Here is a 15,665-nt window from a genome sequence, read left to right as displayed (position 1 = left end):
AGCTATTGCCACTTAATTAAAATGTAGTCTAGGATACTTTTAGCCTGATTTAGACTCACCTAGGCTTGTGATAAGTGGGGTTGCTGTTGGTCTTGAGTATGTCCTAGTTCTGCACGGACAACAAGCTATTGACACTTAATTAAAATGTAGTCTAGGATACTTTTAGCCTGATTTAGACTTACCTAGGCTTGTGATAAGTGGGGTTGCTGTTGGTCTTGAGAATGTCCTAGTTCTGCACGGACAACAAGCTATTGCCACTTAATTAAAATGTAGTCTAGGATACTTTTAGCCTGATTTAGACTTACCTAGGCTTGTGATAAGTGGGGTTACTGTTGGTCTTGAGTATGTCCGCATTTGGCACGGATGTGGGGAGCGCGTGCTCGCGCTCAAGCTCGCTCTCATAGCTCTCCAGCGGCACGTGCTTGCCTGGCAACGGGTCCGCTGTAACAAACAGACAAACATACATTAAAAAAATATATATTAGCCTATGGGTGTGTCCCACTGCTGGGCAAAGGCCACCCCTCTCCCTTTACATTAATACAAAAAATATGTAAAGTCTGTTTACGGACGATAATTTTGTGTGATAACGTCATAAGAAAACGTGGCCGTAATATTACCATGGAGATCTATCCACAACGTTACCATGGATATCTGTCCACAACGTGACATTTTTTCGTGCATGCTACCGGTGTTCATCGATTTATAAGACGTTATCATTATCACGTCAAAGATTAAATGAGGCAAGACTTTACAATGTAAACGATATCCATGTCAAAATTGTAGATTCAATTTATTTCTTTGAAGTTCTTTAAAAAAACAATAATTTAAAAATCCGAATATGATTTACTGCACCGAAAGGCATTAAACAAGAGAATTCAGTTCAAAGAACTGTAACCAAAACTTCGTAATAAATATTTTCAGACTTCCTAAAAACAATAAACAAAACTAGTACACCACAAATGCCAAAAATTTGTCAACACTTTTCGCCGTATTACAATGCAGTAAGATACAAAAGCGTAAACAAATCTTTGACAAGCATAAACAAACTGTGCTAGTTTCATATTTCAACCGCTTGGCAAGCGAGGGCAAGTTACCCGGTAGGTAGTAGGAACCAGTATAAAAATAGTTCACTATAACGAATAGTTCCTACGGATCTCGAGGTCAAGATAAGCTGGTTAGGTTTTAATAGGTCGAATAGCTCGCGTGTCCTATAATAACAATACTGGTTCCAAATTCAAATTAGCCACTAGGAACAATTATCACCGGCCAGTATCTTATTTCATCAAACGGCAATTTCAGAAAATAACGCTCGCAACCTCATAACTGACTGCACCGAAACAATGAAATTCGATCTCTGTTTACTAACAAATAAGGTCGTGTTTGCACGTTGATTGGAATTTTAGATTGTAGTTAGTACGAATTACAATGCTTGTTTGCGCTTCCCACGCCGATATCCAATTCGGACTTCAATGGAATTTCATCGTTTTTGTTCTAAATTTGAAACTGTTGATAGCGTTGTCATATCAAGGCATTGTTTAACCCATGTTTAACCGTTCAATTTAGTGATGCGTTTCTAGAAATGTAACTTTATTATTTTGAATGATGATTTGGTAATAATTTCAATATTATCACTACACCTTATAAAACAAAGTCCCCCGCCGTGTCTGCCTGTTTGTGTGCTTGTATGTTCGCGATAAACTCATATTTGCCGCTGTCATTGTATAACGACTTGTGACAGTAAAACCCGTAAGGAATATATTGCGTCACATGTATATTTATATCGTTTTATCTCCAGGTATGGTCGATAGTATATCTCTGTTCATAGTTTGCCCCAGAAACTTTTATCAGCTTCCATTGCATTGTATGCAAGTCGCTTTGCGTTTCAAATAGAGTTTTAGTTCTATTTCATTGTTTTCTCATAGGTAGTCGCTATCTCCTCAAACTTTTGTTACTGTGACAAAGTACGAAATTGTAATACTGAAATTACTTGTCCGTATTAATTAGTTGTCTGTTATAGAAAAAAAACCTAGAATATGTCTAAATAAAGATATCTGCAATAGCACTTTAACATCTTAACAACAGGCTGTGTCTATATACATATTTGTGAACACCTTGCCCGCTCTGATATATCTGATGGCACCTGTACTAACGCTGTATTTAAATATTTAATAAGGAGTTTTATATTAACCAGAAACTATGTAGGTATATTACCTTAAATGTTCTAATGCACTTTAAAATCATAAACTCGTTATGTAACTCATAAAAAATGTATTTAATAATTATAAATTTACATGTTTTTTTAATTTATTTTTAAAGTCATTAACCCGTTATTGTTTATCTACAGTTCATTGGCCTTAGATTTTATAACGATAAGCGTTATCTATTCAAATATAAATAGTTAATTAAACAATAAAGTGAGTTTTCCGGTTTCTTTAATATTTCAACATATGTACAAATTTGTTGATGATCATCATTAATATTAATGATAATAAAATTAAAAACTAGATTCAGCGTTAGCTGTTAAAAAAGTTGTAAAAAACGGAAAAAAGTAGATTTCTGGCGCATGTAATTAATATACCTAAATAATTATAACTAGAGATGGGCCGAATTCGGTAATTATTCTTCGGCATAATCGGCAGGTTTTCCAATGTTCGCAATGCGCCGAATTGTTCGGTTAAAGTGTCGAATATTCAGTAATTATTCGGTATTCGGCAAGTTTTCCAATGTTCGTGTTCGGCCAAATTGTTCGGTTAAAGTGCCGAATATTCGGCAAATATTTTTAATCTTGTTTGCCACTGTAAAATGTAAGTTTCTCCCGAAGAAGAAGTACTCTCTTACTTTACGTTTATATATTATCCCGTTTTGTTATTAAACCATTTTGAATCCATTAGGATGTTTTGATTATAGGTAGTGTTGAAAATAATGAAAATATATTACCGAGTGTCCCTTGCCTTTTGACCTGTTTGATTCTAGAGAATTGCCTAGAAAGCCATTTATCTGTAGCTGCTAATGTGATTGAATCAAATCGTTTTCAAATATTTTATTAAAATAATACAGATATACCGAATAATTCGGCCGAATATTCGGTTCGGTAATATCTCAAAACCTTCGGCCGAATATCCGTATTCGGCACACTATATCGGCCCTTCTCTAATTATAACTATCGCCTTCAATCAACATTAATTACTATTAATTTCCAAGTTAAATTGAATATAACCACCGTGGGAAGCTGTAAAACTGAAGTTAATAGTTCACAAAAAACTTGGGAGCGGCGTAATGAAATTAACGAAAAAGTGCTGACCGAAGGAATTTAATTAATAACCCGATAAAACGTGACTGACGCCGGGCACGGGCGTAAAAAAGGTGCATTTTATCTACTGGAGTGCAACCAATGAACTCCAACTCCCTGGAATGAACTATAAGCGTTTTTTTAGCATTAGAAAAAGGGTAAGGGGTTTTTAATGGAAAACACTTTTGAAAAATATGTTGCAGCTAAAATGTTACAATTATATTAGCATATAATGTTCATTTACATTCTCTTGGTTTCATAAGTATGTACATAATAATAAATAAATATTATAGGACGTTTTTAGGGTTCCGTACCCAAAGGGTAAAACGGGACCCTATTACTAAGACTTCGCTGTCCGTCCGTCCGTCCGTCTGTCTGTCACCAGGCTGTATCTCACGAACCGTGATAGCTAGTGACAGTTGAAATTTTCACAGATGATGTATTTCTGTTGCCGCTATAACAACAAATACTAAGTGGGGCTCCTATACAGCAAACGTGATTTTTGACCAAAGTTAAGCAACGTCGGGCGTGGTCAGTACTTGGATGGGTGACCGTTTTCTTTTTGCATTTTTTTCCGTTTTTTTTTTTTGCTTTATGGTACGGAACCCTTCGTGCGCGAGTCCGACTCGCACTTGCCCGGTTTTTTTACACGAATTGACTAAGCCCCACGGTAAGCCCATGAAGGCTTGTGTTGTGGGTACTTAGACATAATAGTTAATATTTTTAAAAAGACAGCTCAACATTGTTTACCCTTAGTCTAATACAAAAAAACTAAGTATAAGTATAGTTGAAGGAATATTATAAAGACCGATGAACGTTATCAGAGATTTTGACAAAGTGGCGTGCTCTTGTGTTGGAGGCCAAGACTTGCGAGTATATTGGGTCATCGCGCCCAGTGTTGCCAACTCGGATTTTGAAAATATGCTAGACCAATGTTCTAGATTATGCCAAAATTATGCCAAAGATTTTTGAAACACCTATGCTAAAAAAATGCTATTATATCACTTGAAATTAGACACTTAAAACACATACATTTTTCAAAATTACCGCCTTTTTCTACTGACAAGATCTGCTTGACCAACTTTATATAGTCCGTTGACGTCCATCCGTCCACAAAAATCAAAATTCATATGAAAATATGAACCACATAAGGCGATGGCGCATGTTGTTGCTGCCAAGTTGGTGCAAATTTGGCTTAGACTAAATTATGCTAAAAAATATGCCAGATGCTAAATGTAAAATTTTGGTGCCAAAGCGGGTGAACATATGCCAGATCTGGCATCATTTATGCCAAGTTGGCAACACTGATCGCGCCAGCCAAGTACCTAATAAGTAAGTAAATAACTTCGATGTTATGGGAAGCTGTAGGAAAATTGATTTTCTAGGGAAGAATAAAATTATTTTTAGGCCCTATAAATTATAGTTACTCAACTGAGCTGATATGGTAAGCGCGCAAAGAGTTTGCGTGATCTTATTATATGTCTGCGTAACTGCGAATACCTGCATTACAGGTTTCCGAGAAGGCTTTATTACAAAAGGAAGCGTAACAATGGAGGTGTCTAACGTCTGCTGCTCTGGTATTATTTCATCGGTTTCGAGAGCTTGAGGGAATTGTTCCCAAAAAAAAACCAGTGTAAAATGATGTACAAAGGTTCTGTACCCCTGGTGTAAATTTCATTTGATAGCGTGAAGTCGAACCGTAAAATTATAAAACTTTGCCCTTTAACATAACTTTGCCCACCGCGTCACATTTCAGTAAAAGCGGAATAATTTAAAAGTAGTTACAAATACACCTTCCAACTAACAACTTTTAAGTTACAGTATTTCTCTTTTACTGAATTGTGACGCGGTGGGCAAAGTTATGTTAAATAGCAAAGTTTTGTACTTGAACGGTACGCGTTTGCGTTAAATGTAATTGGAAACTCAATCGAATATGTCCCGCTTGGCGCGCTTTTCAAAATCCCATATAAAAATAGAAATATCTTCTAGCCGCCCAGAGACCTATAAAAAGGTCTCCTTTTCCATTCTAATTTGAACTCTGTGTCGACAATATAAAATTTCATTTTGCTTGGCATTGTTTGACGTATGGGCGGCTAGAGGATAACGCAAACGCGAACGCTCGTCACGATATCGAATGAAAAGGGGTTCTCTAAGACCAAATTAGTAGAGTAGAGGCTACGCGCAAAATTAACAAACCTTAAGTCTAATCTCTGTTTCTTTGGTATTCTTGATGGTTTGGTGAGTTCGAATAAGTACGAGTATGGTATTAAAACTGCCGTGAGTCATAATAACCAAAAAATAATTCGGTTCAACTCACGGAATTCTACCGGCAATCCAAAGATGTGGGTTCGAATCCCACGTTAGCCAGAGTTGATCATCGTTAATGTTTTCATTGTGGTTTTCATCCACTACTTTTGGTAGTGGTTTTTTTTTGCCTATGTATTTTCGAGGTGGGGCGGAAAAGAAAATACGCAAGTACATATGACGGGTTACGACTGATTTTTGTTGTTTTGATTGAGAGAGAGGTCTTCAAATTTCTGGTCCGCTCAAGAATCAGTCGGTCTTAAAAATCGTTTGGAATGTGTGTAAGCGATGCCGATACATTTTAGCTAATGGAATCACGCTCCGTGGCAGAAATAAGATGAGATTCCATTTCAATCCACGTGGAAATGTAATTAGGAGTGTTCCATTATTATCCCTTATTCCGTTTCGGAACAGGAATATGTTTTGTTTTATTTTGAGCACAAAAACATTGAAATGTTCCATGAAAAGCTTTGAGTGCTCCTCAAATATGATGGGAAAACGTTACGGTCATGAGTTTTTTCTATATTATCAACATATGACCAAGGCTCGGAACCGGTTTTATCTTCATACAAAAAATACCGGTATTACTAAGTTCGTTTTCGTTCTTTGGTTTATTATTCCATTTTTAATGGGACAATCTAATAATACGAAGCTGTTACCTAAATACATGATTCAGTCCTACGTAAAAAGCATAAAATAATAAAAAATATGGTGCTATTTCGGGATTTAAAAAAAAAAAAACCGGTTCCGAGCCTTGCATACGACAATAGTATCTAACACTCTTGGTTAATCTGAACGAGGGTAAAGGAGATGGCATTATGACCTGACTAGCTTAGTTTTGCGGCAAGTTATAGGTATCTTAGTTTTACAAAGGGTTCATGTTCTCGCTTACTATACAAAAGTATCTTTGTGGGAAACCTCCTTTGTGCTAGAAACCCGTTTCTCCGTAAATTCCCTGCTAATGTAGGTAGCAGGTAAAAACTCAATTCGCAGGCCCGTCAATATGACTCAGGTATAAATCTGCGGTTAGCATCGATTTGTGTTCCTCCGAATGCATACAGAGTCGAATACTCTAACCACCTAGTACAATAAGAGGGCATCATTAATTACATCACACGATTTTTTAGGTTTTTTGACCCCTCTCCCTTTCATTGTCACACTTGGTCACATTTGGCAAACCCCTCCCCTGGTGTGACGTCACATTTTTTCCCTATTATTAATATTTTTGAAAGTACCTATTATTAATATTTTTGAAAAAAGAAATATTAGTAATTTTATAACCCAAAACTGATTAGGGAAGCAAATTAAACGAATAAAAATGATAATCCTTCGAAAAAAATGTTATTTCACTGTATGTACAGCGAATTAAATAATTTCAAATAAGTTAAAGTGACGTCACAAAGTTTGTGACGCCCCCCTCCCCGTGTCACAACATGTCACATTTTCTTGACGGTAACTCCAAGTTATTTGGCTAACCCTGGATCGCGCAAGTGGCCCTAAGAAGCGCCCCACTAACTCGGGGTTAAGCGGTTAAACCGTTAATCCAGTGACTAATTGTACTGGAAACCATGGCAACTCCAGGTTTAACCGGTTAACCCCGGGTTAGTGGAATGGTGCAAGTGGGCCTAAGTGTGATAACACCATGATAGTTCGACTCATCAGCGGTAGGTAGGAGCTTTAGTAATCAGCCATCGGTGAATCATCAATACCTCGATTTGTGGTTTCAGTAATAAAACGAAGTTAGACACTTTTTTAGGGTTCCGTACCCAAAGGGTAAAACGGGACCCTATTACTAAGACTTCGCTGTCCGTCCGTCCGTCCGTCCGTCTGTCTGTCACCAGGCTGTATCTCACGAACCGTGATAGCTAGACAGTTGAAATTTTCACAGATGATGTATTTCTGTTGCCGCTATAACAACAAATACTAAAAACAGAATAAAATAAAGATTTAAGTGGGGCTCCCATACAGCAAACGTGATTTTTGACCAAAGTTAAGCAACGTCGGGCGTGGTCAGTACTTGGATGGGTGACCGTTTTCATTTTGCATTTTTCCTTTTTTTTTTTTGCTTTATGGTACGGAACCCTTCGTGCGCGAGTCCGACTCGCACTTTCCCGGTTTTTTTAATTCTCTGGTTTTATAAACTAGAAATTGTATAGAAAAAGGCAAAGTTACTGTACTGTCATTACCTATCATATAACCAGTTTTATTAAAAATCTAGCGACCAGCACATCTTGTACTTCGTTTTTTTTAGCATTAGAAATAAGGTAAACAATCTTGATGTGTCTTTTAATTGAAAAACACATTTTAAAAATGAGTTACGGCAAATTTTAACAATTATGAAATCTAATACGATCATATATATTGTTCTGCTTTCATAAGTAATAGTTTTTGATTTTTAAATAGCGTTTTTCAATTAAAAGACATGTCAAGATCGCTTACCTTCTTGCAAATTCTTTCTAATGCTAAAAAAACGAACTATAGAAAAACGCAGACTATATATAATTTTTAAACAAAACATAAATTTTCCCTCAATTGCTCAAAGGTTAACTGGAAGAGATCCCTTAAAGGGATAAGTTCGCCTTTGTACTAATGATGAATGTTATTTTTCCTGTTTTGTTTTGTTTTTTGTACAATAAAGTGTTTTACTACTACTACTACTACTACTACTACTACTACTACTACTACTACTACTACTAATTTTACTTACGCCTGAGCTGCATACCCCTAATTTAGATATATGTACTTAAGTACCTACTTGTCGTGGTAACGTTACCCAATAAGGGTTCCTAAAGTATTTTTTTATTATTTTTTAAATATGATACAAAATTACACTGTACGCAACATTAAATGAATACCAAGGGCTCACAATGTTTAAAACGAAGAAAGCAAAGTTCACGGTCCACCATTCATTTTCAATTATGTCAATTGCAAGTCTGGCCACACTAATTGAGGAGTTCCGTTTTTTTTCTCCCCTATTCAATCAGCCGTTTGCCGACTGATGATGTAAGGGTTATGTTTTAGTCCCAGGCCGCGTAGCCAACATGCCAATCGCTTACGCTACGTCTTACGTAGGCGAACAAAGCGCGAACGCGGCGCGGCGCGGCGCGGCGAAAGCGGCCGCCGCCGCGCCGCGCCGCGCCGCGCCGCCTGACATTCGCGTGCAAATCGCGCCGCACCGCGTTCGCAACGAGATCGCTTACGTAGGACACTTCTATGGGCATCAAAGGATTGATTTCGCCGCGCCGCGCCGCGCCGCGTTCGCGCGTTGTTCGCCTACGTAAGACGTAGCGTTACACTCCGTAGCGATCGAAACGCAACTGTCACTGCCACACTAATAAGGAAGAGAGATAGCGATCGTCACCTTGGCTAAGCCGGCAGGGCCGTCTTATTGTTAGACTATGCTGGGGCCCTTGAGAACATAAGAATTTGGGGCCCTTTTAGAAAGTAAAGGCAGCTAATTAAACAAATTTTTTTTTATATGATCTATTTATATATGATGGGCAATCAAATATTACTGTCTGTTCTTCGGGGCCCCCTGACGATGGGGCCCTGGGCACGGGCCCCCTGACGATGGGGCCCTGGGCACGGGCCCCGTGTGCCCTTATGGTAAAGACGGTACTTAAAGATTCCCCAGCAAGCTCGGCCGAATTTCACCTTCCCATACAAACTAAGTTACGGTCTCATTTTGACTACGTGTTGGATTGTAATAAACTTTGCACATACAGTGACATGAGGTATATCAAGTTCTGTAATTAGTTTATAAAGCTCCAGTTTATAAAACAAACGAAATAGAGCAAAAACAAGTTTTGTATGAAAAACCGAAATTCGCTGTATTTTTTTAACTATGGTATCTGAAGCTACATTGACTAATTACAGGTCTAGCTATACCTTATCCTATTGTAAATACAAAGTTTCAGAGCAATCTAGCTAGTCATATCAAAATGAGAGCATAAAGGATGATTCACGTTAGACCGGACCGTGTCCAGGCCGGAGCTTCCGACGCATCATTTTCTATGGAAAGCATCACGTGATCGCCTGTCATGTCATAGAAAAGTAAGCTCCGAAAGGCCCGGACACGGCTTAGTCTTACGTGAGTCATCCTTAACTACGTTTGTATGGAGAACCGAGCTTGGGCGGGACTCTTAAGGCTTCGTCACACAGGCGCGTTTTCCGAGCAGGACGTGAACAGGGCTCGCCGCTTTTATGGCTCCTCTACACGTTGGGCCAGCGCCGGCCACTCCAAGGGACGCAGCCATGCGGTAGAATGAGATAGCAATATCACTTGCTCCCTCTAACGAATAAATGCGTCCCTTGGAGTGGCCGGCGTTGGCCCATCGTGTAGAAGAGCCATTACATATAAAACGCTCACGTCCTGCCCGGAAAACGCGCCTGTGTGACGGAACCCTTATACTAGTCGATGTGTGGTCCTATTTAGTGTCAGGTTACGGATACTTTATTAACTGGACTTGTTAAAAGTGACCCATTTTCTGGGAACACCGTAGGCGAAACATAATATCTTTGCTGCATAATTTACGTAGCCAAGGGACAGCGACATAATTATGTTTTTGAGATTGTTTCTGTCGCTATTTTCGTTTATCACAGTCTTTAACCTCTTAACCGCCGCGAACTGATAAATAAAAACTTTGTGGAGAATTACTCGAGGAAAAATTCTATTGCGGTTAGAGTGTCGGGAGGTTTCTCACTTATCCAGGTCCCACTTAACCAAGTTTCACTGTATTAGATTGTCCCATTAAAAACGAAATAATAAACCAAAGAACGAAAAAGAACGTAATAATACCGGTATTTTTGTATGAAGAAAAAACCGGTTCCGAGCCTTTCGAGAGTTCTCGAATTTCAAAGGGTTAATTCAAGACTGTTTCAAATACCAGAAACAAAACGTGCAAAGGCCAAAGTGCTTTCATACGCAAAATCTCAAGCAATAAAAAACCAAGACATTCTTATAAAGATTTCCGTATGTCATTCCATTCGCTTACAAAACTAGCGCGAGTCATAGACTCAGTCACTACAGAAGTAGTGCATAAATATTTTCTATCGTATTTTCCCGGATACGTACGAAAGTGTCTTGCTATATCAGTCAGTCTCGGTGACACTGAAGTAGCATGACAAATACGAACGAAAAATTTAAAACATGACAATTTCACTGGTTCGAATTCATCTTGTCATCCGGTATTGAGGGCCAATGTCGGTTCGGATCAATACCGGGATTTAAGATTCGTCCGATGTTGGATGTTCTAGTCCGATGTGAAGAGTATGATTACAGATGTAGTGCATAATTTGTATATTTTCTCGGATACGTTCGTATTTGTCATGCTATTTCAGTCGACCTCAGTACTTTTTGTACCAAGACTGACTGTAGACAAGACACGTTCGTACGTTTTCGTGAAAAGACGATGGAAAATAATTATGGACGACATCTGTGGGTCAATTCAAAATGGCGGCTGGCTACACTATTACGGGGTCTGGCTCCTTTGGCAATACATTGGCAGTTTTTCCACCTTTTTTCGTCTCTTACTTTCCTATAAATATTTAATGGCTTCGGAGACGCATATCCTTCGTAAAGGATATATGAGTTTAAGGGTTTCGTGGCTCTTAAGCCCTTTCGAGATGGGATAGGTCAAGGGCAGAGCTTAGTTTAGCTATTTATGAGTCCTTATGAGGCGTGGTTCAACTGTTTTATTCATGTCTTGGAATCTAAATCGATTTTGAGAGTAGGGTGTTTATAGGGTAAGTATTATCTCATTGTATATCCCCACTGATATTATAAATGCAAAACTGTGTCTGCCTGGTTACCACTTCACACTTAGACCGCTAAAACAATTGAGATGAAACATTTTTCGACCAAAACCGACCCTTCAGCCGGACACTACCGAAAATACAGTTTCGGCGTGATCGAAAGGTTCGGCAGTTTTTTTGCCGAAACCGATTAACCGAACCTTCGGCCGCAACATGATTTTTGCTGAAACCGGAACTTCAGTCAAATACTATTTTTGACCTTTTCGATACAAACCCTAAAAAGAAGTAGTAAACGAAAGCATGTAGCTAAATAACACTAACTTAAACACTGACGACTAAAGTCGTCGTCAACAAGCGTTGTTGGACGTTTAAACGGTCAAGCGGTCGATAACGCCAGGGCACTTTTCGACCTCAAAACACGGTTCTTGTCAAACATAAAGGGCCCTTTTTTCTCTAAATGGGCAACTTAAGTGGCACTCGGAGAAAGAATGACAATTATCTTTAAGAATATAAGGAAAAGGTTATTTTTAAGGGCACGTAATGTATTAGGTACTTAATGGTAGGACTTGGTATATACCTACTTGCCCGTTGTCTGCCTCTATCTTTAATCAATTCTTTTGTCCAGAAACTGTATCTTTTATTGAAGTGTGCAATAAAGAGTTTACAGTACATATGGTCCTATTTTTCCGCACTAGTGCGTAAAATAGCACTTTTCGTGCGTTCTCAAAAGTTTAAAGGGCCATATGTACTGTAAAACGTTGTACGATACACGTGTGAATAGGTAATTCGCAACTCGTGTCGAATTAAAACACTCCCTTCGGTCGTGTTTGAATTTATCGCTACTCGTTTCGAATTTCCTATTTTTCGCACTTGTATCGTAAATAACTATTTCTATCTATCTATACTAAACTCGTAGGTACATCCAGGGTGAAATTATTGTGAGAAGTTTGGTGATTGGTTTTTAAATATCTTACTTTAAGCGAAACCGTTTATAAATTTTTAGAACATCACTTAAATTAAATGTATTATTTCTTAGCGCCTTTTTAAAGAAAATACTTTACATAAAATTATATTTCTTAATGTCATGTTTTTTTAATATGCAACGAAAAAGCTTCATTCCTATTCAGTAAACATACAACAACTTGTTGACAGCAAACGCCATCTGTCGTCGAGTAGCGAAATACTAGGTTACTAACTTCCTATCAAGCGGTAAAATATTCTGTTTCTCCGTTTTTTGAAATACAAGTTTTTTTAATATGATTTATTGAGTGTCATTGACCGGTTTTTGATCGGTCGGTTGAATTAGACGTAACCAACAGTCCGCAATGTATCTAAAATCGCATGCGATTACGCGCACCGTCTAAATCAGCCCAGAGCGTCATGTTATTCCTGAATGCCGTTTTAAAATGAGTGTATGGTGGCGGCGTACGTTGCCCATTAACTAAGGCAGGCATTCGCATCGCATTACTATTGCATCTTCCTATCTCATGATCAAACCATATATGAACAATACAGTTCAAAAGCTATTATCTCCCTAAAAAGCCTTTTATGCACTGCCAGCTCAGAACCTAAGCTTAAGTACCTAAGTCTAGATTATTGTTTGAGTGTTAATAAACTCCACACTCCATAGAGGGAGTCGGGAAGATAGCGCTAATGGCTCCGTCCCGCTCACACACATACGGTCTTAAGCGACAGTAGTTTTCGAATAAAACGGGCTGTTTTGAGAAAAGGGCCCGGTTAAGTGCGGTAGATAACTAGAATGTGGTTTCAAACGGAACGTAGTAAGTTCGTAATGGATCAGGATAACGGAAATAAAATTCGTTTTTAAAATGGCGGTCAGTGATAGTTTAAGTAGGGTGACCAACTGACCAGGTGTGTTGCATTTTTCGGGACGTTCCGATTTTTAGCTGTTGAATTTACCCTTGTTGCGAAGAAAATCAAATTTAGAACAGGACTAACTAACTATTTTGGCTCAGCGATCCAAAGAGAATCTTGGCCTCCGAAACGAGAGCGTGCCACCTGTCCCGATCCTGCGCAACAGAACACTTTGGAACAGAACATTTTTATTATTCAATATCATAAAAATAGGATGAAATACTGCCATGAATTCCTAAAACAAGTTAAAAATGTTAATTATTGGTAATTATACTAATTATATTAATGAATACGTGCTGTTAGCAAATTTTATTTTTATATCTCGTCAAATATGTTTAAATTAAGCCACTTAAAGGATTAATTTTATAATTAGCTACTTATTTTGTAGGTTTAAAACTGTATTTCCCAATTCAAATATAACGATAAGTACATAGTTACAACATTCTGAATCCGTCTTGATTGGCAAATGCTATCATACTCGTACCATTGTCATATCACGTCCGAATACAATATTACACGCATGTGACCCTTTGTGGCCTTAATCAAAATACCCTGAATCTTATCAGCGGGGTCCTATTATGAACTTAGTAATTTCGGAGTTTCGTCAACTCCGCGAGTTCCAATTTGATGATAACCCAATGTTCTGGAGTATTCCAAATGAATGTTCAGTCGGGAAAATACCATCGGACAGGCGGTGTGATTGTTTGCCATCAAAATTTAAATTAAAAAAATAACTCCATTATATCGCTAATAAATAAGTACCTACTTATTTTGCGAAGCTAATGACAACTCAGACAACTGTCACAAGAAACACGACAATAGTCACGAAATTCCGACGCAGAACTCATTTCCTGTCAATAATTACAATTCTTTTAAATATTGTGACAATTGTCATCATCATAAACTTTTTCCGTCAAAATAAAATTTATTTAATAATACAATGATGGTGGCAAACAGGAATACGCGTCGCTCGATGGAATTATGGTGTACAATAACAATAGAAATATGAGATATTAAAGAAATCAACGTTGTTTGTATAAGTATTATACTAGATTTATGATTTATTTATTTTGTTATTTAATATCTGTTTTAATAAATGTCTAGAGTATTATACTTCTGGCCTGGGATCAAAATTAATTATTTCGAGCGTTCAACTCGCCTCTCTCTGACCTCTCTGTGAGCAATTGGAATCCGTCTTGACTACACAATGGTTCAACTTTGGGCATTTCCCCCTTAGAGAGGGTTGATATTTTTTGTCGAGAATATTTCGTTAATACGAGAAAGTTTTAAAGGTATAACTTTTGATGATCACAAATATTTATACGAGAGATATTGAGCTACAACAATGATTCAATATACAATCGCCGTATGTTGATATGTTTGAGAGGTCTAAACAGAATTATACGAATATTAATATTAAAATAAAACCTCTTAAACTAATAAAATTATAGTATGGATTAGATAAGTACCTATATATTTAATGTGGTACAAAAAGCATGTTCGTCAATGCGGGCTTTTAAAATACAATATCTCTAAAAAAATTGCGTCTCAGCAACAAAAATATTGCAATAATATTTTTATTAAATTCAAGCTTTCTTTGTTGTCATCATAATTAAATCTTCTGTTATTTTAATAAAATCCTAAACAATATAATCGCATATCACATTGATATCTTATCCGTTTGTACTTGTAAATAATACAATGTTTATGCAGGGCATTATGTCTAAGGATTTTCCAAGTTCCTTTGAATGTGCTTTGAGCGAGCAAATATTATTTTACTAGCAAAGATAAATAAAAAAAAACTAAAAACATAATATTTCTCTATACCAAAGAAACACGAATAAATCCGTTTCTCAGAACTTCACGGGATTTAAAACATGTAACATAACATACTAAAAGCGGTATGAAACGGTTAAAATGATCGTAAAGTGCAATAAACATTCGAAGAGGCGATAAAAATATTTTGGCATGCAGGCCAGGAAAGTGGTTTTAAAGAGTTATAAATGGCCTCAGTGTACCGGTGACGTATTGTTAGGGTGGATATCGCTTCCGTTACTATATGAGGAATATTAAATGAAACATGTCACGAATATATTTTAGGCCGCTATAAACAAGACTAAGTTTAACTGATTCGGTGAAAGAGTGATAAAATACAATATGAAAGTACTAACAACCGTCTAGTTAGTACTTTTATATTATATTTTAACTTTTAATACTATAAAACGGTCGGTTTAACACTATATAAGAATGTTCAATATAGCGTTTACTAGTTAAATCGTTTTTTAAACGTTTATACGAGTATTATATCAAGGGTGTCTAATCAAGGCTACTAGATGAGGATATGCCTAGAATTACCTACATATACCTACCTATATGTACTTTCAAATAAAGTTGAACACAATTCCTGACTCATTCTTACAATAAGTATTTTATTTATCAATTA

The 15,665-nt window shown here is 37.3% G+C and overlaps 1 protein-coding gene across 1 annotated transcript in view; it reads right to left on the bottom strand.

Moving 5' to 3' along the window:
* Positions 1-15,665, bottom strand: part of LOC134675506 (uncharacterized) — a 47,437-nt gene that overhangs the window by 24,397 nt on the left and 7,375 nt on the right. Inside the window, exon 2 of the mRNA XM_063533770.1 lies at positions 306-441. Within this exon, the coding sequence (XP_063389840.1) occupies positions 306-441 (136 nt within the window). The remainder of the gene's footprint in view (positions 1-305; positions 442-15,665) is intronic.

The sequence above is a fragment of the Cydia fagiglandana genome, chromosome 22, assembly GCF_963556715.1.
Source record: "Cydia fagiglandana chromosome 22, ilCydFagi1.1, whole genome shotgun sequence".
NCBI lineage: Eukaryota > Metazoa > Arthropoda > Insecta > Lepidoptera > Tortricidae > Cydia > Cydia fagiglandana.
Note: the sequence above shows the minus strand (reverse complement) of the source record. Positions and strands in the feature narration are given on the sequence as shown.